Here is a 24,925-nt window from a genome sequence, read left to right on the forward strand (position 1 = left end):
GTTAATGATCTGAGGAGTGACATCATATTAATTAACTCGGCACCGTGCTGTTAAAGATCTGAGGAGTGACATCATATTAATTAACTCAACACCGTGCTGTTAATGATCTGAGGAGTGACATCATATTAATTAACTCGGTACCGTGCTGTTAACGATCTGAGGAGTGACATCATATTAATTAACTCAGCACCGTGCTGCTAACGGTCAACATATTAATGAACTCGGCAAACATGTTGTCTTTTTAACTGTTGTTCTCACCTTGATCTGATTTGATTGCTCTGAAAACTGAAAAATGATACGCACTTTTGACTTGATTGATCATCTTGACCCTAAATATTTATTTTGTATATAGTTTTTTTTCTTCTTCAGCGTGTATATAATAGTTTCATATCCTGATATTTGTTTATTTTTCTCCCCCCCCCCCCCCACCTCTAGCATTTACAGGTTAAAAACATGAAGGATGATATGGTAAGACCTATTTCAGTCTCCTGTTTGCCTCTCCCTCTTCCCCACTCTCTCTGTCACCTGGTCTGTTCTATTGTACCTAACCCTCATTCTTTTCCTTCTCTTTCTATACTAATGGCATGTTTGTTCAGTTTCCAGACGACAGTAGTGATGCTCCCATTACCAGACTAACATCGGAGGCTCACGAACCCACATTCCTCTCTCTCTCTGTCTCTGTTAACAACATGTGGTGTGTACGAACTAAGCAGTGTTTCTACAGTGTGTCTCCGGTAACGAGCTGTATGCTTCCTGACACTCTGCGGTGCATTCTTCCCCACCTGCCTGCTTCTAGCCACGTCTCTCTCTCTCTCCCGCCCGCGTCTCTCTCTCTCTCTCCCGCGTCTCTCTCTCCCGCCCGCGTCTCTCTCTCTCTCTCCCGCGTCTCTCTCTCCCGCCCGCATCTCTCTCTCTCCACAGTGGAGTGGAGTGGTCTCTCTCTCCCGCCCGCATCTCTCTCTCTCCCGCCCGCGTCTCTCTCTCTCTCTCCCGCGTCTCCCTCTCCCGCCCGCATCTCTCGCTCTCCACAGTGGAGTGGAGTGGTCTCTCTCTCCCGCCCGCATCTCTCTCTCTCCCGCCCGCGTCTCTCTCCTCCTGCCCGCGTCTCTCTCTCCCCCTGCCCGCGTCTCTCTCTCTCCCGCCCGCATCTCTCTCTCTCCCGCCCGCATCTCTCTCTCTCCCGCCCGCATCTCTCTCTCTCCCGCCCGCATCTCTCTCTCCCCCTGCCCGCATCTCTCTCTCCCCCTGCCCGCGTCTCTCTCCCCCTGCCCGCGTCTCTCTCCCCCTGCCCGCGTCTCTCTCTCCCCCTGCCCGCGTCTCTCTCTCCCCCTGCCCGCGTCTCTCTCTCCCCCTGCCCGCGTCTCTCTCTCCCCCTGCCCGCGTCTCTCTCTCCCCCTGCCCGCGTCTCTCTCTCCCCCTGCCCGCGTCTCTCTCTCCCCCTGCCCGCGTCTCTCTCTCCCCCTGCCCGCGTCTCTCTCTCCCCCTGCCCGCGTCTCTCTCTCCCCCTGCCCGCGTCTCTCTCTCCCCCTGTCCGCGTCTCTCTCTCCCCCTGTCCGCGTCTCTCTCTCCCCCTGTCCGCGTCTCTCTCTCCCCCTGCCCGCGTCTCTCTCTCCCCCTGCCCGCGTCTCTCTCTCCCCCTGCCCGCGTCTCTCTCTCTCCCCCTGCCCGCGTCTCTCTCTCCCCCTGCCCGCGTCTCTCTCTCCCCCTGCCCGCGTCTCTCTCTCTCCCGCGTGCCTCTCCCCCCTGCCTGCGTGAACCCTGACTGCTATGTCATTTCCATTGACCAGTGTCTAACAGAGTGCATATGGTGTCAGTCAGGGTTTGGGAAATGCAGATCAGTTTGAGTGTGAAACCTGACAGTGGAGTGGACCCTTCCCATGTCCTGTCCTGTCCTGCTGGAGGTGAAGCCTGACAGTGGAGTGGACCCTTCCCATATCATGTCTTGTCCTGCTGGAGGTGAAGCCTGACAGTGGAGTGGACCCTCCCATATCATGTCATGTCCTGCTGGAGGTGAAGCCTGACAGTGGAGTGGACCCTCCCATATCCTGTCCTGTTGGAGGGGAAGCCTGACAGTGGAGTGGACCCTTCCCATATCATGTCATGTCCTGCTGGAGGTGAAGCCTGACAGTGGAGTGGACCCTTCCCATATCATGTCATGTCCTGCTGGAGGTGAAGCCTGACAGTGGAGTGGACCCTTCCCATGTCCTGTCCTGCTGGAGGTGAAGCCTGACAGTGGAGTGGACCCTTCCCATGTCATGTCTTGTCCTGCTGGAGGTGAAGCCTGACAGTGGAGTGGACCCTTCCCATGTCCTGTCCTGCTGGAGGTGAAGCCTGACAGTGGAGTGGACCCTTCCCATGTCCTGTCCTGCTGGAGGTGAAGCCTGACAGTGGAGTGGACCCTTCCCATGTCATGTCCTGTCCTGCTGGAGGTGAAGCCTGACAGTGGAGTGGACCCTTCCCATATCATGTCCTGTCCTGTTGGAGGTGAAGCCTGACAGTGGAGTGGACCCTCCCATATCATGTCCTGTCCTGCTGGAGGTGAAGCCTGACAGTGGAGTGGACCCTTCCCATATCATGTCCTGTCCTGCTGGAGGTGAAGCCTGACAGTGGAGTGGACCCTTCCCATATCATGTCTTGTCCTGCTGGAGGTGAAGCCTGACAGTGGAGTGGACCCTTCCCATATCATGTCCTGTCCTGCTGGAGGTGAAGCCTGACAGTGGAGTGGACCCTTCCCATGTCCTGTCCTGCTGGAGGTGAAGCCTGACAGTGGAGTGGACCCTTCCCATATCATGTCTTGTCCTGCTGGAGGTGAAGCCTGACAGTGGAGTGGACCCTTCCCATATCATGTCTTGTCCTGCTGGAGGTGAAGCCTGACAGTGGAGTGGACCCTTCCCATATCATGTCTTGTCCTGCTGGAGGTGAAGCCTGACAGTGGAGTGGACCCTTCCCATATCATGTCTTGTCCTGCTGGAGGTGAAGCCTGACAGTGGAGTGGACCCTTCCCATATCATGTCCTGTTGGAGGGGAAGCCTGACAGTGGAGTGGACCCTTCCCATGTCATGTCTTGTCCTGCTGGAGGTGAAGCCTGACAGTGGAGTGGACCCTCCCATATCCTGTCCTGTTGGAGGGGAAGCCTGACAGTGGAGTGGACCCTTCCCATATCACGTCCTGTCCTGCTGGAGGTGAAGCCTGACAGTGGAGTGGACCCTTCACATATCATGTCCTGTCCTGCTGGAGGTGAAGCCTGACAGTGGAGTGGACCCTTCCCATATCATGTCATGTCCTGCTGGAGGTGAAGCCTGACAGTGGAGTGGACCCTCCCATATCATGTCCTGTCCTGCTGGAGGTGAAGCCTGACAGTGGAGTGGACCCTTCCCATATCATGTCCTGTCCTGCTGGAGGTGAAGCCTGACAGTGGAGTGGACCCTTCCCATATCATGTCCTGTCCTGCTGGAGGTGAAGCCTGACAGTGGAGTGGACCCTTCCCATATCATGTCATGTCCTGCTGGAGGTGAAGCCTGACAGTGGAGTGGACCCTCCCATATCATGTCATGTCCTGCTGGAGGTGAAGCCTGACAGTGGAGTTGACCCTCCCATATCATGTCATGTCCTGCTGGAGGTGAAGCCTGACAGTGGAGTGGACCCTTCCCGTATCATGTCCTGTCCTGCTGGAGGTGAAGCCTGACAGTGGAGGGGACCCTTCCCATATCCTGTCCTGCTGGAGGTGAAGCCTGACAGTGGAGTGGACCCTTCCCATGTCATGTCTTGTCCTGCTGGAGGTGAAGCCTGACAGTGGAGTGGACCCTCCCATATCATGTCATGTCCTGCTGGAGGGGAAGCATGACATAAAATTTGGTAGTCGGCGGTCACAGTGGTTCATGAGTTCAAATGGCACCCTATTCCCTATGTAGTGCCCTACTTTTGACCCTAGGCTCATAGTAAGGCTCTGGTCCAAAAGTCGTGCACTACAGTATTCAGGTAATAGGGTGCCGTTTGGGAAGCAACCGAGGAAAGCTAAATGATTGAACAGCTGTTCTTGACAGCGAAGACATTTTAAAACGGTGAAGATGTCAACTCCCCGTGTAGCCTAATACAATTTGTTGAGGACAGATTCAACAATTTGTCTGAATGTTCTGCTTCTAGCCCGGCTCTCTGTCAGACCCTGTCCCCTGTTAGGTCTGTACTGTTCCACGTGACTGCTATTTAATAATGGGAAGGGAGGGGGACCGTAGTAGATACATGTATTGTTGATCCGTTGTCCCCAACAGCGTCTTTCTGCGCAACACAGTGCAGCAGGTGACGCTGAGCCAGCACGATCCAATCCGCTGACGCTGAGCCAGCCCGATCCAATCCGCTGACGCTGAGCCAGCCCGATCCAATCCGCTGACGCTGAGCCAGCCCGATCCAATCCGCTGACGCTGAGCCAGCCCCATCCAGTCCGCTGACGCTGAGCCAGCCCCATCCAGTCCGCTGACGCTGAGCCAGCCCCATCCAATCCGCTGACAGTCCACTGGCTACGACTCCATCATCGCCGGCCTTGAAATGCTACTGGAATTACATCCCTCCCTCCCTCCCTCCCTCCCTCCCTCAATTTAGTTATATCCATGTAATTTTCTATAATCTTCGCTATCCTTTTCATCTTTTATCCCATCTTGTGAATCGATTGGCTTTGACGACGATCTTTGTCTGCTTGTGCCGAGGGGAGTGGAAACAGAATCGTCTAATCAGAGGCAGTGATCACGGCTCTGTTTCCTGCAGAGCGAACAACGCTGCTAAAACCCCCAGTTCAAACACTAGCGCTTGATTCCAACACACACTGACGATAAACAGGAGGATAAACGGAAAGAAAACAGACTGTTAATAATGGAGGCCTATTATACAGCCAATAGAGATGCTTGACTCCAAACAAACACACACTGAGTATATGAACAGAAAGAGAACAGAGTCTGTTAATAATGGAGGCCTATTGTACAGCCAATAGAGATGCTTGACTCCAAACAAACACACACTGAGTATATGAACAGAAAGAGAACAGAGACTGTTAATAATGGAGGCCTATTGTACAGCCAATAGAGATGCTGACGATGTACAGAGCGAAGAGGGAAAAACACACTCTAAAGGGTTTCAATCCTTCCAGCCATCCAGTCTTACTACAGTGTTATGGTGAGTTATCATATTGTCAGGGTACTTAGTGGGTCACTAAGTGTTATAGTGCATTATTATGGGGCCACTAAGTGTTATGGTGTATTATGGGGGTCACTAAGTGTTATAGTGTAGTATTATGGGGTCACTAAGTGTTATAGTGTGGTATTATGGGGTCACTAAGTGTTAGTGTAGTATTATGGGGTCACTAAGTGTTATAGTGTGATATTATGTAGTCACTAAGTGTTATAGTGTAGTATTATGGGGTCACTAAGTGTTATAGTGTATTATGGGGGTCACTAAGTGTTATAGTGTAGTATTATGGGGTCACTAAGTGTTATGGTGTAGTATTATGGGGTCACTAAGTGTTATAGTGTAGTATTATGGGGTCACTAAGTGTTATAGTGTAGTATTATGGGGTCACTAAGTGTTATAGTGTAGTATTATGGGGTCACTAAGTGTTATAGTGTATTATTATGGGGTCACTAAGTGTTATAGTGTAGTATTATGGGGTCACTAAGTTTTATAGTGTATTATTATGGGGTCACTAAGTGTTATAGTGTATTATGGGGTCACTAAGTGTTATAGTGTATTATGGGGTCACTAAGTGTTATAGTGTAGTATTATTGGGTCACTAAGTGTTATAGTGTAGTATTATGGGGTCACTAAGTGTTATAGTGTAGTATTATGGGGTCACTAAGTGTTATAGTGTAGTATTATGGGGTCACTAAGTGTTATAGTGTGGTATTATGTAGTCACTAAGTGTTATAGTGTATTATTATGGGGTCACTAAGTGTTATAGTGCGTTATGGGGGTCACCACGTGTTATAGTGTAGTATTATGGGGTCACTAAGTGGTATAGTGTATTATTATGGTGTCACTAAGTGTTATAGTGTATTATTATGTGGGTCACTAAGTGTTATAGTGTATTGTGGGTCACCAAGTGTTATAGTGTATTATTATGTGGGTCACTAAGTGTTATAGTGTATTGTGGGTCACTAAGTGTTATAGTGTATTATGGGGTCATTAAGTGTTATAGTGTAGTATTATGGGGTCACTAAGTGTTATAGTATATTATGGGGTCACTAAGTTTTATAGTGTAGTATTATGGGGTCACTAAGTTTTATAGTGTATTATTATAGGGTCACTAAGTGTTATAGTGTATTATGGGGGTCACTAAGTGTTATAGTGTATTATTATGGGGTCACTAAGTGTTATAGTGTATTATTATGGGGTCACTAAGTGTTATAGTGTATTATGGGGGTCACCAAGTGTTATAGTGTAGTATTATGGGGTCACTTAGTGGTGTAGTGTATAATAGGGTCACTAAGTGTTATAGTGTATTATTATGGGGTCACTAAGTGTTATAGTGTATTATTATGTGGGTCACTAAGTGTTATAGTGTATTGTGGGTCACCAAGCGTTATAGTGTATTATTATGTGGGTCACTAAGTGTTATAGTGTATTGTGGGTCACCAAGTGTTATAGTGTATTATTATGTGGGTCACTAAGTGTTATAGTGTTTTGTGGGTCACTAAGTGTTATAGTGTGTTATGGGGGTCACCAAGTGTTATAGTGTAGTATTATGGGGTCACTAAGTGTTATAGTGGATTATGGGGTCACTAAGTGGTATAGTGTATAATAGGGTCACTAAGTGTTATAGTGTATTATTATGGTGTCACTAAGTGTTATAGTGTATTATTATGTGGGTCACTAAGTGTTATAGTGTATTGTGGGTCACCAAGTGTTATAGTGTAGTATTATGGGGTCGCTAAGTGTTATAGTGTATTATGAGGGTCACTAAGTGTTATAGTGTATTATGGGGTCACTAAGTGTTATAGTGTATTATGGGGGTCACTAAGTGTTATAGTGTATTATGAGGGTCACTAAGTGTTATAGTGTATTATGAAGGTCACTAAGTGATATAGTGTAGTATTATGGGGTCACTAAGTGTTATAGTGTATTATGAGGGTCACTAAGTGTTATAGTGTAGTATTATGGGGTCACTAAGTGTTATAGTGTGGTATTATGTAGTCACTAAGTGTTATTGTGTAGTATTATGGGGTCACTAAGTTTTATAGTGTATTATTATGGGGTCACTAAGTGTTATAGTGTATTATTATGGGGTCACTAAGTGTTATAGTGTATTATTATGGGGTCACTAAGTGTTATAGTGTGGTATTATGTAGTCACTAAGTGTTATAGTGTGGTATTATGTAGTCACTAAGTGTTCTAGTGTAGTATTATGGGGTCACTAAGTTTTATAGTGTATTATTATGGGGTCACTAAGTGTTATAGTGTGGTATTATGGGGTCACTAAGTTTTATAGTGTATTATTATGGGGTCACTAAGTGTTATAGTGTATTATGGGGGTCACTAAGTGTTATAGTGTATTATTATGTGGGTCACTAAGTGTTATAGTGTATTGTGGGTCACTAAGTGTTATAGTGTATTGTGGGTCACCAAGTGTTATAGTGTATTATTATGTGGGTCACTAAGTGTTATAGTGTATTGTGGGTCACCAAGTGTTATAGTGTATTATTATGTGGGTCACTAAGTGTTATAGTGTATTATTATGGGGGTCACTAAGTGTTATAGTGTATTATGGGGGTCACTAAGTGTTATAGTGTATTATTATGGGGGTCACTAAGTGTTATAGTGTATTATGGGGGTCACTAAGTGTTATAGTGTATTGTGGGTCACCAAGTGTTATAGTGTATTATGTGGGTCACTAAGTGTTATAGTGTATTGTGGGTCACTAAGTGTTATAGTGTATTATGGGGTCACTAAGTGTTATAGTGTAGTATTATAGTTTGGGGGTCATGGCTGCTGTCTCTGTCTTGTAATGTAGGGTATTTGAGTGTAACACACACACACGGCACACACACACACACGCGCGGCACAGCGTTGAGTGCTCTCTAGTAGAGACAGATGGGGTGACTGATAGTGGTGGGCTTTAGGGTTGTTGTACTTAGTACGACTGATGTACATTAGCCAGACTTCAGAGGGAGTTGGATGAAGAGAGTCTGTCTGTCTGACGCTTAAATGGAACCAACAACCCCACGCCTGATGCATCTGGTCTGTTGTTGGTCAGCCAGCATCAGGCCCTGCGTGCTTCTTCTGCTCGGACAATAATGATACGACAAGACTGAAAACTAACTACATGACAGCCTGAAAAACAACCATGTCACCCTCATCTCCTTCTGCTAACACATCAGGGAAGGGAAATGAACAGCAGCCATTTTACCCTCATCTCCTTCTGCTAACATATCAGGGAAGGGAAATGAACACCAGCCACCAGCCGAATGCTGGTCCAGTTTGTCATTGGCTGGTAGAATGTCTATATTCCTAGCAGACACGTTGACGAGTGGTCCCACAGGTCAGACCAAAGTCCCACAGGTCAGACCAAAGTCCCACAGGTCAGACCAAAGTCCCACAGGTCAGACCAAAGTCCCACAGGTCAGACCAAAGTCCCACAGGTCAAACCAAAGTCCCACAGGCTAAAAAAACCCAACTGTTTTAACATGACAAAACTTGTGCGTTTTCTGTGATTTGTCTATTTTAGAAATTGTGACTGGTAGAGAGGGGGGCCTGGTAGGGGGGGGGGTAGAGGAGGTGGGTACCGGTAGAGAAGGGGGGTACCGGGTAGAGAAGGGGGAGACCGGGTAGAGAGGGGGGGAGACCGGGTAGAGAGGGGGGGAGACCGGGTAGAGAGGGGGGGGGACCGGGTAGAGAGGGGGGGGACCGGGTAGAGGAGTGGGGGGGGGGGGTCCGGGTAGAGAGGGGGGGGGGACCGGGTAGGGGGGGGGGGGGGGGGGTCCGGGTAGAGAGGGGGGGGGGACCGGGTAGGGGGGGGGGGGGGGTACCGGGTAGAAAGAGGGGGACCAACAACAGCTTCACTAACACCCGTTGTTAACCATCAGGCCAGTGTTAACCTTCGACCTCGATGTGTCTAACGACAGCTTAGTCTGTCAGTAGGTCTTTGTTAATGTGGTCCGTAACCTTGTTTTATGAGAACATTTTGGGCTTTTTTAATGACTGGCCTCTCTTGTCCCTGTCTGTGTGTTCCTCAGATGGACAGGTTCGCCAGTATCCGTATCCCGGGCAGTAAGAAAGAGCGTCCTCACCTCCCTCACGTCAAACACTCCTCCTCGTCTGAATGGTCTTCCTCCTCCGCTGAGTTTGAGGAACTGTCCTCCAAGATCACCTCAGAACAGGAGATACTGGGCCTATTCGAGAAGATGATGGTAGGGGATGGATGAGGTGTCTGTGTGTGTGTGTGTGTGTGTGTGTGTGTCTCTCTCTCTCTGTCTGTCTCTCTGTCTGTCTCTCTCTCTGTCTCTCTCTGTCTCTCTGTCTCCTGTCTCTCTCTCTGTCTCTCTCTCTCTCTCTCGCTCTCTCTCTCTCTCTCTCTGTCTCTCTCTGTCTCTCTGTGTGTGTATTTGAGAATATGAGGATGGTACGTTATGTTATGTTGCTGCAGGGCATGTTCTTAGAGTCAGACATACTGACAGTTTCACATTCAAAATACATACCGGTACTTCCTGTTTTCTGACCGCCCTCAGGGAGGTGTGATAGGGGGAAATACAGACTAGAGTCAATAATGGAACACACACACACACACACACACACACACACACACACACACACACACACACACACACACACACAGACACAGAGTCAGTTGTTTTTAAGTGGGCTCCATTTCCTTCTCTTAGCTTGTAATTCCACAGATCCCAGTTGTCTCTACGGGATTCGAGGACATTCAGGACTGTGGTGTTTCAACACCCCCACTGATAGAGGGCCGTAGTAGGGTGTTCACATAGTGGGCATGAATGTCAGGAGTCCCGGTAAATGCAGTTGTCTCTACGGGATTCGGGGACATTCAGGATTGTGGTATTTCAACACCCCCACTGATAGAGGGCCGTAGTAGGGTGTTCACATAGTGGGCATGAATGTCAGGAGTCCCGGTAAATGCAGTTGTCTCTACGGGATTCGGGGACATTCAGGATTGTGGTATTTCAACACCCCCACTGATAGAGGGCCGTAGTAGGGTGTTCACATAGTGGGCATGAATGTCAGGAGTCCCGGTAAATGCAGTTGTCTCTACGGGATTCGAGGACATTCAGGACTGTGGTATTTCAACACGGCATCACGTTTTTACATCAGCTTGGTATTAAACTGAGGTGAGGTGCATTGTGGTTTTTTTTATACCTTGGTATTAAACGTTTGTACGCTTCACGACGTCTCTGACGCTTCCTGGTCCTGCAGACTGACACCGTTTCGTTTTTTCCGTGTGAGGTGAGGTGAGGTGAGGTGCATGGTGGGTATTTTAATACCTTTCCTCTCTTCAAAAGAAGAGACCATTTCATTCAAAGGAACATCCAATTACAGTGACAACATCTCTTGGTCTCGTCGTCCCATTTTTTTCTGTCCCTGTACTCCATAAAACCCCAAACTCGGGTCTTAGGAAGCTTCCTGGTCATGCGGACAGTTACGTTTGTTAGTCAGGACGACGACAAAAGGTGTTCATTCCACAGACTCTCGGGTTACGGTGCCTTCGTAGACATTTTTTTTTTTCATCTTTCACTTTTAAAAGTAGAGAATATCCCGTTCGTCAAGACCCATCCAACGGACAGAGAACCTCTTCAACTCATTCTGTTGTCCTCAACAGAACATCCAATTATAAAGTTTCATAAAAGATGTCTGTTGTTTTTTTTTTTTTTTCTTTCTTTCTCTCTCTCTGACCTCTGACCTAGTGTTCCGGTGGGGGAGGATTTAAAAAGCTTGTCTCCCTCGGCAACGGAACTGTTGTGTCTGACGTTCCAAACGGAATCCTATTTCCTGTAAGGGTTTACTGTTCTATGGCCCATAGGGCTCTGGTTACAATTAGGGCACTATGTAGGGAATAGGGTGACATTCGAGTCAAATCCTGAAAGAAAATGTCACCCGGGATTTACCTGACTCTGTGTGGCTGGCTCTGTGTGGCTGGCTCTGTGTGGCTGGCTCTGTGTGGCTGGCTCTGTGTGGCTGGCTCTGTGTGGCTGGCTCTGTGTGGCTGGCTCTGTGTGGCTGGCTCTGTGTGGCTGGCTCTGTGTGGCGGCTCTGTGTGGCTGGCTCTGTGTGGCTGGCTCTGTGTGGCTGGCTCTGTGTGGCTGGCTCTGTGTGGCTGGCTCTGTGTGGCTGGCTCTGTGTGGCTGGCTCTGTGTGGCTGGCTCTGTGTGGCGGCTCTGTGTGGCGGCTCTGTGTGCTGCTGCCTTAGAAGATTGACTTGCTGAAATGGGTTGATTCCTAAATGGCAACTTTAACCTGTTAGAGCTCTAGGGGCGCTATTTCATTTTTGGATAAAAAACGTTCCCGTTTTAAGCGTGATATTTTGTCACGAAAAGATGCTCGACTATGCATATTCTTGACAGTTTTGGAAAGAAAACACTCTGAAGTTTCAGAATCTGCAAAGATTTTGTCTGTAAGTGCCCCAGAACTCATTCTACAGGCGAAACCAAGATGATGCATCACCCAGGAATTAGCAGAATTTCTGAAGCTCTGTTTTCCATTCTCTCCTTATATGGCTGTGATTGCGCAACGAATGAGCCTACACTTTCTGTCGTTCGCCCAAGGTCTTAGCAGCATTGTGACGTATTTGTAGGCATATCATTGGAAGATTGACCATAAGAGACTACATTTTCCAAGTGTCCGCCTGGTGTCCTGCGTCGAATTCGGTGCGCAATTGCCAGCTGCTTCCACTTTACCATTTGATTCAGGGGAGAAAGCATGTGTCCAAGAACGATGTATCAATGAAGAGATATGTGAAAAACACCTTGATGATTGATTCTAAACAACGTTTGCCATGTTTTCAGTCGATATTATGGAGTTAATTTGGAAAAAAGTTTGCGTTTTGAGGACTGAATTCATGGATTTTTTTTGGTAGCCAAATGTGATGTATAAAACGGAGCTATTTCTAATACACAAGGAATCTTTTTGGAAAAACTGAGCATCTGCTATCTAACTGAGAGTATCCTCATTGAAAACATCAGAAGTTCTTCAAAGGTAAATGATTTTATTTGAAGGCTTTTATGTTTTTGTTAATGTTGCGTGCTGGATGCTAACGCTAATGCTAACGCTAAATGCTAACGCGAAATGCTAACTCTAGCTAGCTACTTTTACACAAATTATTGTTTTCCTATGGTTGAGAAGCATATTTTGAAAATCTGAGATGACAGTGTTGTTTACAAAAGGCTAAGCTTGAGAGATGGCATATTTATTTCATTTCATTTGCGATTTTCATAAATAGTTAACGTTGTGTTATGCTAATGAGCTTGCTGATAGATTTACACAATCCTGGATACAGGGGTTTTTTCATAGCTAAACGTGACGCAGAAAACGGAGCGATTTGTCCTAAACAAATAATCTTTCAGGAAAAACTGAACATTTGCTATCTGAGAGTCTCCTCATTGAAAACATCTGAAGTTCTTCAAAGGTAAATGATTTTTTTGAATGCTTTTCTGTTTTTTTGTGTAAATGTTGCCAGCTGAATGCTAATGCTAAATGCTACGTTAGCCATCAATACTGTTACACAAATGCTTGTTTTGCAATGGTTGAGAAGCATATTTTGAAAATCTGAGATGACAGTGTTGTTAACAAAAGGCTAAGCTTGAGAGCTAGCATATTTATTTCATTTCATTTGCGATTTTCATGAATAGTTAACGTTGCGTTATGGTAATGAGCTTGAGTCTGTATTCACGAACCCGGATCCGGGATGGGGAGATCAGAAAGGTTAATATAGTGCACTACTTTAGACTTTTGAGAAGTAGTGTGCATGTAGGGAATAGGGTGCCATTTGGGAAGCGCCCTTGATGACATGGGTGACTCATTAAGCACCCTTGGTGATGCGTTAAGCACCCTTGGTGATGCATTATGCACCCTTGGTGATGCATTAAGCTCCCTTGGTGATGCATTATGCACCCTTGGTGATGCGTTAAGCACCCTTGGTGACGCGTTAAGCTCCCTTGGTGATGCGTTAAGCACCCTTGGTGACGCGTTAAGCTCCCTTGGTGATGCATTATGCACCCTTGGTGATGCGTTAAGCACCCTTGGTGACGCGTTAAGCACCCTTGGTGACGCGTTAAGCTCCCTTGGTGACGCGTTAAGCTCCCTTGGTGATGCATTATGCACCCTTGGTGATGCGTTATGCACCCTTGGTGACGCGTTAAGCTCCCTTGGTGATGCGTTAAGCACCCTTGGTGGCGCGTTAAGCTCCCTTGGTGACGCGTTATGCACCCTTGGTGATGCGTTATGCACCCTTGGTGATGCGTTAAGCACCCTTGGTGATGCGTTATGCACCCTTGGTGATGCGTTAAGCACCCTTGGTGACGCGTTAAGCTCCCTTGGTGATGCGTTATGCACCCTTGGTGATGCGTTAAGCTCCCTTGGTGACGCGTTAAGCACCCTTGGTGACGCGTTATGCACCCTTGGTGATGCGTTAAGCACCCTTGGTGACGCGTTAAGCACCCTTGGTGATGCGTTATGCACCCTTGGTGACGTGTTAAGCACCCTTGGTGATGCGTTAAGCACCCTTGGTGACGTGTTAAGCACCCTTGGTGATGCGTTATGCACCCTTGGTGATGCATTAAGCACCCTTGGTGATGCGTTATGCACCCTTGGTGATGCGTTATGCACCCTTGGTGATGCGTTAAGCACCCTTGGTGATGCATTATGCACCCTTGGTGATGCGTTAAGCACCCTTGGTGATGCGTTAAGCACCCTTGGTGATGCATTATGCACCCTTGGTGACGCAGGTGACTCAACCGGAAACACAACCTAACCAAGCTGCACTGCTTCTTGACACAATGTCCACTTAACCCGGAAGCCTCACCAATGGGCGCGTCCTGCCACAGGAGTCGCTAGAGCATGATGGGACAAGGACATCCCTGCCGTCCAACGCCGTGACTCACTCAGCTCTGCTACGGAGAGGTGACAGGGACAACACCGGTAATGACTCACACAGCTCTGCTACAGAGAGGTGACAGGGACAACACCGGTAATGACTCACACAGCTCTGCTACAGAGAGGTGACAGGGACAACACCGGTAATGACTCACACAGCTCTGCTACGGAGAGGTGACAGGGACAACACTGGTAATGACTCACACAGCTCTGCTACAGAGAGGTGACAGGGACAACACTGGTAATGACACACAGCTCTGCTACGGAGAGGTGACAGGGACAACACCGGTAATGACTCACACAGCTCTGCTATGGAGAGGTGACAGACAACACCGGTAATGACTCACACAGCTCTGCTACGGAGAGGTGACAGACAACACCGGTAATGACTCACACAGCTCTGCTACAGAGAGGTGACGGACAACACCGGAGAGCGGGCCAGTTGGAGAGCGGGCCAGTTTCCATTGACTCGTCAGTTGCTTTCTCTAAAGAGGCCATGATAAGCTAACCCCGCCCGATAGCGACACCGTCATGTAGGCTGACTTTCATCTTTACACAGACTCTCTCACTCTCTCACTCTCTGTCTGTCTGTCTCTCTGTCTCTGTCTCTGTCTCATATCTATGTTTCATCTTCAGAGCTCCGTGTCCTCTAACCTCGCCAGCTGACATGGATATAGTTTAATCCTTCGTCTCTTTCTCACCTCTACCTATGCTCCTCCTCCTCCTCTCTTCTTAATCGATCCAATCCCAGCCCAGTGCTTTCTACGAGGGAATGATTGGACCGTTGCCCGTGGAGACCAGACATTACACAGGAGGAAGCTCCATAACACTTCTGATGACACGCTGTTGAAAGAGCCGGACCGTGTGTGTGTGTGTGAGACTGTGTGTGTGTGAGAGACTGTGTGTGTGTGACTGTGTGTGTGTGTGTGTGACTGTGTGTGTGTGTGAGACTGTGTGTGTGTGTGAGACTGTGTGTGTGTGTGAGACTGTGTGTGTGTGTGAGACTGTGTGTGTGTGAGACTGTGTGTGTGTGAGACTGTGTGTGTGTGAGACTGTGTGTGTGTGTGACAGTGTGTGAGACTGTGTGTGTGTGAGACTGTGTGACTGTGTGTATGTGAGACTGTGTGTATGTGAGACTGTGTGTATGTGAGACTGTGTGTATGTGAGACTGTGTGTGTGTGAGACTGTATGTGTGTGTGTGAGACTGTGTGTGAGACTGTGTGTGAGACTGTGTGTGAGACTGTGTGTGAGACTGTGTGTGTGACTGTGTGTGTGTGACTGTGTGTGTGACTGTGTGTGTGACTGTGTGTGTGTGTGAGACTGTGTGTGTGTGTGTGAGACTGTGTGTGTGTGTGTGAGACTGTGTGTGTGAGACTGTGTGTGTGTGAGAGACTGTGTGTGTGTGACTGTGTGTGTGTGTGTGTGTGACTGTGTGTGACTGTGTGTGTGTGACTGTGTGTGTGTGTGTGAGACTGTGTGTGTGTGTGAGACTGTGTGTGTGTGTGAGACTGTGTGTGTGTGTGTGAGACTGTGTGTGTGTGTGTGAGACTGTGTGTGTGTGTGTGAGACTGTGTGTGTGTGAGACTGTGTGTGTGTGAGACTGTGTGACTGTGTGTATGTGAGACTGTGTGTATGTGAGACTGTGTGTATGTGAGACTGTGTGTGTGTGAGACTGTATGTGTGTGTGTGAGTCTGTGTGTGTGTGAGACTGTGTGTGTGACTGTGTGTGAGACTGTGTGTGAGACTGTGTGTGAGACTGTGTGTGTGACTGTGTGTGACTGTGTGTGTGACTGTGTGTGTGTGACTGTGTGTGTGTGACTGTGTGTGTGACTGTGTGTGTGAGACTGTGTGTGTGACTGTGTGTGTGACTGTGTGTGTGACTGTGTGTGTGACTGTGTGTGAGACTGTGTGACTGTGTGTGAGACTGTGTGACTGTGTGTGAGACTGTGTGACTGTGTGTGAGACTGTGTGACTGTGTGACTGTGTGTGAGACTGTGTGACTGTGTGTGAGACTGTGTGAGACTGTGTGACTGTGTGTGAGACTGTGTGACTGTGTGTGAGACTGTGTGACTGTGTGTGTGACTGTGTGTGAGACTGTGTGACTGTGTGTGAGACTGTGTGACTGTGTGTGAGACTGTGTGACTGTGTGTGAGACTGTGTGACTGTGTGTGAGACTGTGTGACTGTGTGTGAGACTGTGTGACTGTGTGTGAGACTGTGACTGTGTGACTGTGTGTGAGACTGTGTGACTGTGTGTGAGACTGTGTGACTGTGTGTGTGACTGTGTGACTGTGTGTGAGACTGTGTGACTGTGTGAGACTGTGTGACTGTGTGTGAGACTGTGTGACTGTGTGTGAGACTGTGTGACTGTGTGTGAGACTGTGTGACTGTGTGTGAGACTGTGTGACTGTGTGTGAGACTGTGTTTGAGACTGTGTGTCTGAGTGTAAGACTGTGTGACTGTGTGTGAGACTGTGTGACTGTGTGTGACTGTGTGTGAGACTGTGTGACTGTGTGTGAGACTGTGTGTGTGACTGTGTGTGAGACTGTGTGACTGTGTGTGAGACTGTGTGTGAGACTGTGTGACTGTGTGTGAGACTGTGTGACTGTGTGTGTGACTGTGTGTGAGACTGTGTGACTGTGTGTGAGACTGTGTGACTGTGTGTGAGACTGTGTGACTGTGTGTGAGACTGTGTGACTGTGTGTGAGACTGTGTGACTGTGTGTGTGACTGTGTGACTGTGTGTGTGACTGTGTGACTGTGTGTGAGACTGTGTGACTGTGTGTGAGACTGTGTGACTGTGTGTGTGACTGTGTGACTGTGTGTGTGACTGTGTGACTGTGTGTGTGACTGTGTGACTGTGTGACTGTGTGACTGTGTGTGTGACTGTGTGACTGTGTGTGAGACTGTGTGACTGTGTGTGAGACTGTGTGACTGTGTGTGAGACTGTGTGACTGTGTGTGTGACTGTGTGACTGTGTGACTGTGTGTGTGACTGTGTGACTGTGTGACTGTGTGTGTGACTGTGTGACTGTGTGTGAGACTGTGTGACTGTGTGTGAGACTGTGTGACTGTGTGACTGTGTGACTGTGTGTGTGACTGTGTGACTGTGTGTGTGACTGTGTGTGTGACTGTGAGACTGTGTGACTGTGTGTGAGACTGTGTGACTGTGTGTGAGACTGTGTGACTGTGTGTGACTGTGTGACTGTGTGTGAGACTGTGTGACTGTGTGTGAGACTGTGTGACTGTGTGACTGTGTGACTGTGAGACTGTGTGACTGTGTGTGAGACTGTGTGACTGTGTGACTGTGTGTGAGACTGTGTGACTGTGTGTGAGACTGTGTGACTGTGTGACTGTGTGACTGTGTGTGAGACTGTGAGACTGTGTGTGAGACTGTGTGTGAGACTGTGTGACTGTGTGTGAGACTGTGTGACTGTGTGACTGTGTGACTGTGTGTGAGACTGTGAGACTGTGTGTGAGACTGTGTGACTGTGTGTGAGACTGTGTGACTGTGTGTGTGACTGTGTGACTGTGTGTGTGACTGTGAGACTGTGTGTGAGACTGTGTGTGAGACTGTGTGACTGTGTGACTGTGTGACTGTGTGTGAGACTGTGAGACTGTGTGTGAGACTGTGTGTGAGACTGTGTGTGAGACTGTGTGACTGTGTGTGAGACTGTGTGACTGTGTGACTGTGTGACTGTGTGTGAGACTGTGTGACTGTGTGACTGTGTGTGAGACTGTGTGACTGTGTGTGAGACTGTGAGACTGTGTGTGAGACTGTGTGTGAGACTGTGTGACTGTGTGTGAGACTGTGTGACTGTGTGTGTGACTGTGTGACTGTGTGTGAGACTGTGTGACTGTGTGTGAGACTGTGTGACTGTGTGTGAGACTGTGACTGTGTGTGAGACTGTGTGACTGTGTGTGTGACTGTGTGACTGTGTGACTGTGTGTGACTGTGTGACTGTGTGTGAGACTGTGTGACTGTGTGTGAGACTGTGTGACTGTGTGTGTGACTGTGTGACTGTGTGTGAGACTGTGTGACTGTGTGTGTGACTGTGTGACTGTGTGACTGTGTGACTGTGTGACTGTGTGTGTGACTGTGTGACTGTGTGTGACTGTGTGACTGTGTGTGAGACTGTGTGACTGTGTGTGAGACTGTGTGACTGTGTGTGTGACTGTGTGTGTGACTGTGTGACTGTGTGTGAGACTGTGTGACTGTGTGTGTGACTGTGTGTGTGACTGTGAGACTGTGTGACTGTGTGTGTGACTGTGTGTGAGACTGTGTGACTGTGTGTGAGACTGTGTGACTGTGTGTGTGACTGTGTGTGTGACTGTGTGTGTGACTGTGTGTGTGACTGTGTGTGTGACTGTGTGTGTGACTGTGTGTGTGACTGTGTGTGTAACAAGGTTATTATAGATCAACCAAAACCAATGAAAAAATAAAGATTTAAATGAACAAACAAAACAACCGAAACCATCTTTGACTCCAAAACTAACTAAAATAATAACTGTCAGTTCCAGTTTAATGTCGAGGCATTTTATTTGACTAATTAGGTTTAAGTTCCTGAATCTAACGGGTCACGTCGAGGTTGATTCGATCGTTTAGAGACTCGTCGAGGTTGATTTGATCGTTTAGAGACTCGGCGAGGTTGATTTGATCGTTTAGAGACTCGGCGAGGTTGATTCGATCGTTTAGAGACTCGTCGAGGTTGATTTGATCGTTTAGAGACTCGGCGAGGTTGATTCGATCGTTTAGAGACTCGTCGAGGTTGATTCGATCGTTTAGAAGGGAGACTCGGCGAGGTTGATTCGATCGTTTAGAGACTCGGCGAGGTTGATTTGATCGTTTAGAGACTCGGCGAGGTTGATTCGATCGTTTAGAGACTCGTCGAGGTTGATTCGATCGTTTAGAAGGGAGACTCGGCGAGGTTGATTCGATCGTTTAGAGACTCGGCGAGGTTGATTCGATCGTTTAGAGACTCGGCGAGGTTGATTCGATCGTTTAGAAGGGAGACTCGGCGAGGTTGATTCGATCGTTTAGAGACTCGGAGAGGTTGATTCGATTGTTTAGAAGGGAGACTCGGCGAGGTTGATTCGATCGTTTAGAAGGGAGACTCGGCGAGGTTGATTCGATCGGTTAGAAGGGAGACTCGGCGAGGTTGATTCGATCGTTTAGAGACTTGGCGAGGTTGATTCAATCGTTTAGAAGGGAGACTCGGCGAGGTTGATTCGATCGTTTAGAAGGGAGACTCGGCGAGGTTGATTCGATCGTTTAGAAGGGAGACTCGGCGAGGTTGATTCGATCGGTTAGAAGGGAGACTCGGCGAGGTTGATTCGATCGTTTAGAAGGGAGACTTGGCGAGGTTGATTCGATCGTTTAGAAGGGAGACTCGGCGAGGTTGATTCGATCGGTTAGAAGGGAGACTCGGCGAGGTTGATTCGATCGGTTAGAAGGGAGACTCGGCGAGGTTGATTCGATCGTTTAGAGACTCGGCGAGGTTGATTCAATCGTTTAGAAGGGAGACTCGGCGAGGTTGATTCGATCGTTTAGAAGGGAGACTCGGCGAGGTTGATTCGATCGTTTAGAAGGGAGACTCGGCGAGCAGCACTGCAGACATTGACTAGTAGAATGAAGCAATGGGACTGTGGAGGAGTGGAGTCTAGGGGAGGTGAATCTGCCATGGTTTAAAATCGGACACCTGTTGAGGATTTCCAACGGATCAACGTGGCAGTGTTGTCGTAGTTCATCAAATATTTTCTGTATAATGTCGGAAATAAACATGTTTCCTAACCCCCTTTTATATCACACGCTCACATATTGACATCATAATGTATGTGTAAACGTTGTACAGTCGATTAGAGAGCCTGCAATAACACATTTATACGTCTACTTAAATATCACATTTATACGTCTACTGTTCACCACAGCAGATTTGGTTCCTGTTTCAGTCGTGTCTTTGGTCACGTTCTCCTTGGTCAAACGAAAACAGCCTGATGATTGGTTGACAATAGAGCCTCAAACAAAAAAACAGCCTAATGATTGGTGGACACAAGTTAATAGTTGATACAATGTGTCAAGGAGCTTCAGACCTGACACAAGTTAATAGTTGATACAATGTGTCAAGGAGCTTCAGACCTGACACAAGTTAATAGTTGATACAATGTGTCAAGGAGCTTCAGACCAGACACAAGTTAATAGTTGATACAATGTGTCAAGTTCCTTACAGACAGGCAATGAGTGGCCATTGTGATACAATGTGTCAAGTTCCTTACAGACAGACAATGAGTGGCCATTGTGATACAATGTGTCAAGTTCCTTACAGACAGACAATGAGTGGCCATTGTGATACAATGTGTCAAGTTCCTTACAGACAGACAATGAGTGGCCATTGTGATGTTTATTTTTATCAGGTTATCTTCTACCTTCAGGCTGCGATGTTTTTATTTGTTGGCTTTATGTCGGCTATTTCTACGTTTTTGGGCAGTAGAAGTTTCTTCTAGATTTGTCATTTGGATATAATTTTGATCAACCACATGACATTGATTTTGAAATATGAAGGCGTTTTATTATATATATATATATATATTTAAAAAAAAGTTTTACATTAAAATATGCGTATTAAGATCATAACTGGCAGATCAGTAGAAACGGTCGGATAACTTGGCACTCCACATGGCAAAGGTTGCAGACCACTGGTCTAGCCTGTTACCGGCAACTTCAGGAGCCTAACGGCAGAATCTGTGAAGGCCAGCAGCAGGGCCAGGAACATGGTTTTCCTTCTGGTTCGACTATATTGATCTCTGGCTCCCTCTTGAGTCATTTGTGTCCAGTTTGTGTAAGTGCTTAAAGCATCAGACAAGCTCAGTAGCAACATACAGTTGACTTGATTAACACACAGGGTATACATGGTCTATATGGTCTGTATACAGGGTCTATACATGGAAAAATACACGTTTAAACATTTCGACCAATCGATTGGTCTAAAGACCAGATTCGGTCTGTTGCCCGTCTGTCTCTCTGTATCTTCTCTGGGCTGTTGCCTGTCTGTCTCTATGGTCTCTGGGCTGTTGCCTGTCTGTCTCTATGGTCTCTGGGATGTTGCCTGTCTGTCTCTATGGTCTCTGGGCTGTTGCCTGTCTGGCTCTATGGTCTCTGGGCTGTTGCCTGTCTGTCTCTATGGTCTCTGGGCTGTTGCCTGTCTGGCTCTATGGTCTCTGGGCTGTTGCCTGTCTGTCTCTATGGTCTCTGGGCTGTTGCCTGTCTGTCTCTATGGTCTCTGGGCTGTTGCCTGTCTGGCTCTATGGTCTCTGGGCTGTTGTCTGTCTCTCTGTATCTTCTCTGGGCTGTTGCCTGTCTGTCTCTCTGTATCTTCTCTGGGCTGTTGCCTGTCTGTCTCTGTATCTTCTCTGGGCTGTTGCCTGTCTGTCTCTATTGTCTCTGGGCTGTTGCCTGTCTGTCTCTGTATCTTCTCTGGGCTGTTGCCTGTCTCTCTCTATCTTCTCTGGGCTGATGCCTGTCTGTCTCTGGGCTGTTGCCTGTCTGTCTCTATCGTTTCTGGGCTGATGCCTGTCTGTCTCTCTCTGTCATTTCTGGGCTGTTGCCTGTATCTACCATTGTCAATGTCACCTTTCCAAGGCCCCAAGAGAACAGGCCATCACACAGTCAGGACGCCACACCACTGGGGTTCCATCCCAAATGGCACCCTATTCCCTACATCGTGCACTACTTTAGACCAGAGCCCTATAGAAAGAACCCTATTCCCTATATAGTGCACTACTTTAGACCAGAGCCCTATAGAACCATATTCCCTATATAGTGCCCTACTTTAGACCAGGACCCCATTTTTGGGATGCAGTATGGATCTCTCTTCTCTTTTCACGTTGGCTGTTTCTGTTTTAATACGGCATGACTTTGTTTTCACTTCCTGAAGGACAAAATGGATCTAAATGGTCAGTCAGTCACCCAACAGAGATCCTATTTAAACAATGATTTCCTATGGAATTCTACGGTTCTATCTCCGCGCAGCTTATTCTGAAAATACAAAAGCAATTAATGATATGGCCTTTTAAATACCTGCTTTTATATACGTGCTTTTATATACGTGCTTTTAAATACGTGCTTTTAAATACGTGCTTTTAAATACCTGCTTTTATATACGTGCTTTTATATACGTGCTTTTATATACGTGCTTTTAAATACGTGCTTTTAAATACGTGCTTTTATATACGTGCTTTTATATACGTGCTTTTATATACGTGCTTTTATATACGTGCTTTTATATACGTGCTTTTAAATACGTGCTTTTAAATACGTGCTTTTAAATACGTGCTTGCAGCTAGTTCATTAACTGCACAGGTGTTGTGTTTTAATCCAATATGCTTTTTAAAGTGGGAAGATGAATGAAATGTCAAGACATTTTGTTGAACCTTCTTTTTTCTTCAAAAGCGTGTGGATTTTCCAGTAATAACTGAGAGGTTTTTCTAGCTTCGAGATCAACGCGGAGATGTTCACACCAGATGTCCAGGATGGATCCTTCTCAGGGCTCCAACATGGAGATGTTCAGGATGGATCCTTCTCAGGGCTCCAACATGGAGATGTTCACACCAGATGTCCAGGATGGATCCTTCTCAGGGCTCCAACATGGATATGTTCAGGATGGATCCTTCTCAGGGCTCCAACATGGAGATGTTCACACCAGATGTCCAGGATGGATCCTTCTCAGGGCTCCAACATGGAGATGTTCAGGATGGATCCTTCTCAGGGCTCCAACATGGAGATGTTCACACCAGATGTCCAGGGTGGATCCTTCTCAGGGCTCCAACATGGAGATGTTCAGGATGGATCCTTCTCAGGGCTCCAACATGGAGATGTTCACACCAGATGTCCAGGGTGGATCCTTCTCAGGGCTCCAACATGGAGATGCTCAGGATGGATCCTTCTCAGGGCTCCAACATGGAGATGTTCACACCAGATGTCCAGAATGGATCCTTCTCAGGGCTCCAACATGGATATGTTCAGGATGGATCCTTCTCAGGGCTCCAACATGGAGATGTTCAGGATGGATCCTTCTCAGGGCTCCAACATGGAGATGTTCACACCAGATGTCCAGGATGGATCCTTCTCAGGGCTCCAACATGGATATGTTCAGGATGGATCCTTCTCAGGGCTCCAACATGGAGATGTTCAGGATGGATCCTTCTCAGGGCTCCAACATGGAGATGTTCACACCAGATGGTCAGGATGGATTCTTCTCAGGGCTCCAACATGGAGATGTTCAGGATGGATCCTTCTCAGGGCTCCAACATGAATATGTTCAGGATGGATCCTTCTCAGGGCTCCAACATGGAGATGTTCACACCAGATGTCCAGGATGGATCCTTCTCAGGGCTCCAACATGGAGATGTTCAGGATGGATCCTTCTCAGGGCTCCAACATGGAGATGTTCAGGATGGATCCTTCTCAGGGCTCCAACATGGAGATGTCCAGGGTGGATCCTTCTCAGGGCTCCAACATGGAGATGTTTACACCAGATGTTCAGGATGGATCCTTCTCAGGGCTCCAACATGGAGATGTTCACACCAGATGTCCAGGATGGATCCTTCTCAGGGCTCCAACATGGAGATGTTCAGGATGGATCCTTCTCAGGGCTCCAACATGGAGATGTTCACACCAGATGTTCAGGATGGATCCTTCTCAGGGCTCCAACATGGAGATGTTCAGGATGCATCCTTCTCAGGGCTCCAACATGGAGATGTTCACACCAGATGTTCAGGATGGATCCTTCTCAGGGCTCCAACATGAAGATGTTCAGGATGGATCCTTCTCAGGGCTCCAACATGGAGATGTTCAGGATGGATCCTTCTCAGGGCTCCAACACGTCCTTTAATGGGAAACCAGTTCAGCTCTGTTACTGGGAGACAACCGCTCAGAGTGGGCTTCAACTTTTAACCTGCCTAGCATATATTTATCTCTCCACATCTCTCTCTCCACATCTCTCTGTCACGAGAATTAGGTTCTCAAATGTTCATTCCCCAATTGATTTAAATGACTCTGTCTGCGACCAGGATTTGTAAGATACTGGTTGGAATGAAAACGAGACAGAGGCCCAGTCCACAATAGTCAAATGTTTATTCACGGGCACAGAACAAAGACCTTCATTTTATAGTGACACACATACTTCCACACAAAACATTAGTTCTCATACGCCCACACTGTCCTGCTACCCAGCCGACATAGGGAGAGACCCTGGGAGGTTCTCAGTGCCGAGACCCTGGGAGAGACCCTGGGAGGTTCTCAGTGCCGACACCCTGGGAGAGACCCTGGGAGGTTCTCAGTGCCGACACCCTGGGAGAGACCCTGGGAGGTTCTCAGTGCCGACACCCTGGGAGAGACCCTGGGAGGTTCTCAGTGCCGACACCCTGGGAGAGACCCTGGGAGGTTCTCAGTGCCGAGACCCTGGGAGAGACCCTGGGAGGTTCTCAGTGCCGAGACCCTGGGAGGTTCTCAGTGCCGAGACCCTGGGAGGTTCTCAGTGCCGAGACCCTGGGAGGTTCTCAGTGCCCCAGCCAAGGTCGGCACCGAATCTTCCTCAGACAGTCCGTTATCAAGACACTAGATATATTGTCACCAAAACATTAATTCTGACTACGAACTACACTCTCAGATATAATTATACTGACTAAATCACAGACAGCATTAAAATCTAATGATTCGAATCAATTTCATACTATCATATGGTCTCGGAGGGTAATATTCTAATCATATAATTATATTAACACTCTCTGTCTCTCTCTGTCTCTCTCTGTCTCTCTCTGTCTCTCTCTGTCTCTCTCTGTCTCTCTC

The 24,925-nt window shown here is 47.7% G+C and overlaps 1 protein-coding gene across 1 annotated transcript in view; it reads left to right on the plus strand.

Annotated features, from left to right (window-relative positions):
* Positions 1-24,925, plus strand: part of diaph3 (diaphanous related formin 3) — a 711,417-nt gene that overhangs the window by 37,449 nt on the left and 649,043 nt on the right. The window contains exons 2-3 of the mRNA XM_090206735.1: positions 436-468; positions 9,216-9,389. Of these exons, the coding sequence (XP_090062861.1) occupies positions 436-468; positions 9,216-9,389 (207 nt within the window). The remainder of the gene's footprint in view (positions 1-435; positions 469-9,215; positions 9,390-24,925) is intronic.

The sequence above is a fragment of the Oncorhynchus mykiss genome, chromosome 18 (assembly GCF_057628025.1).
Source record: "Oncorhynchus mykiss isolate SJ-2025 chromosome 18, ASM5762802v1, whole genome shotgun sequence".
Classification (NCBI taxonomy): domain Eukaryota; kingdom Metazoa; phylum Chordata; class Actinopteri; order Salmoniformes; family Salmonidae; genus Oncorhynchus; species Oncorhynchus mykiss.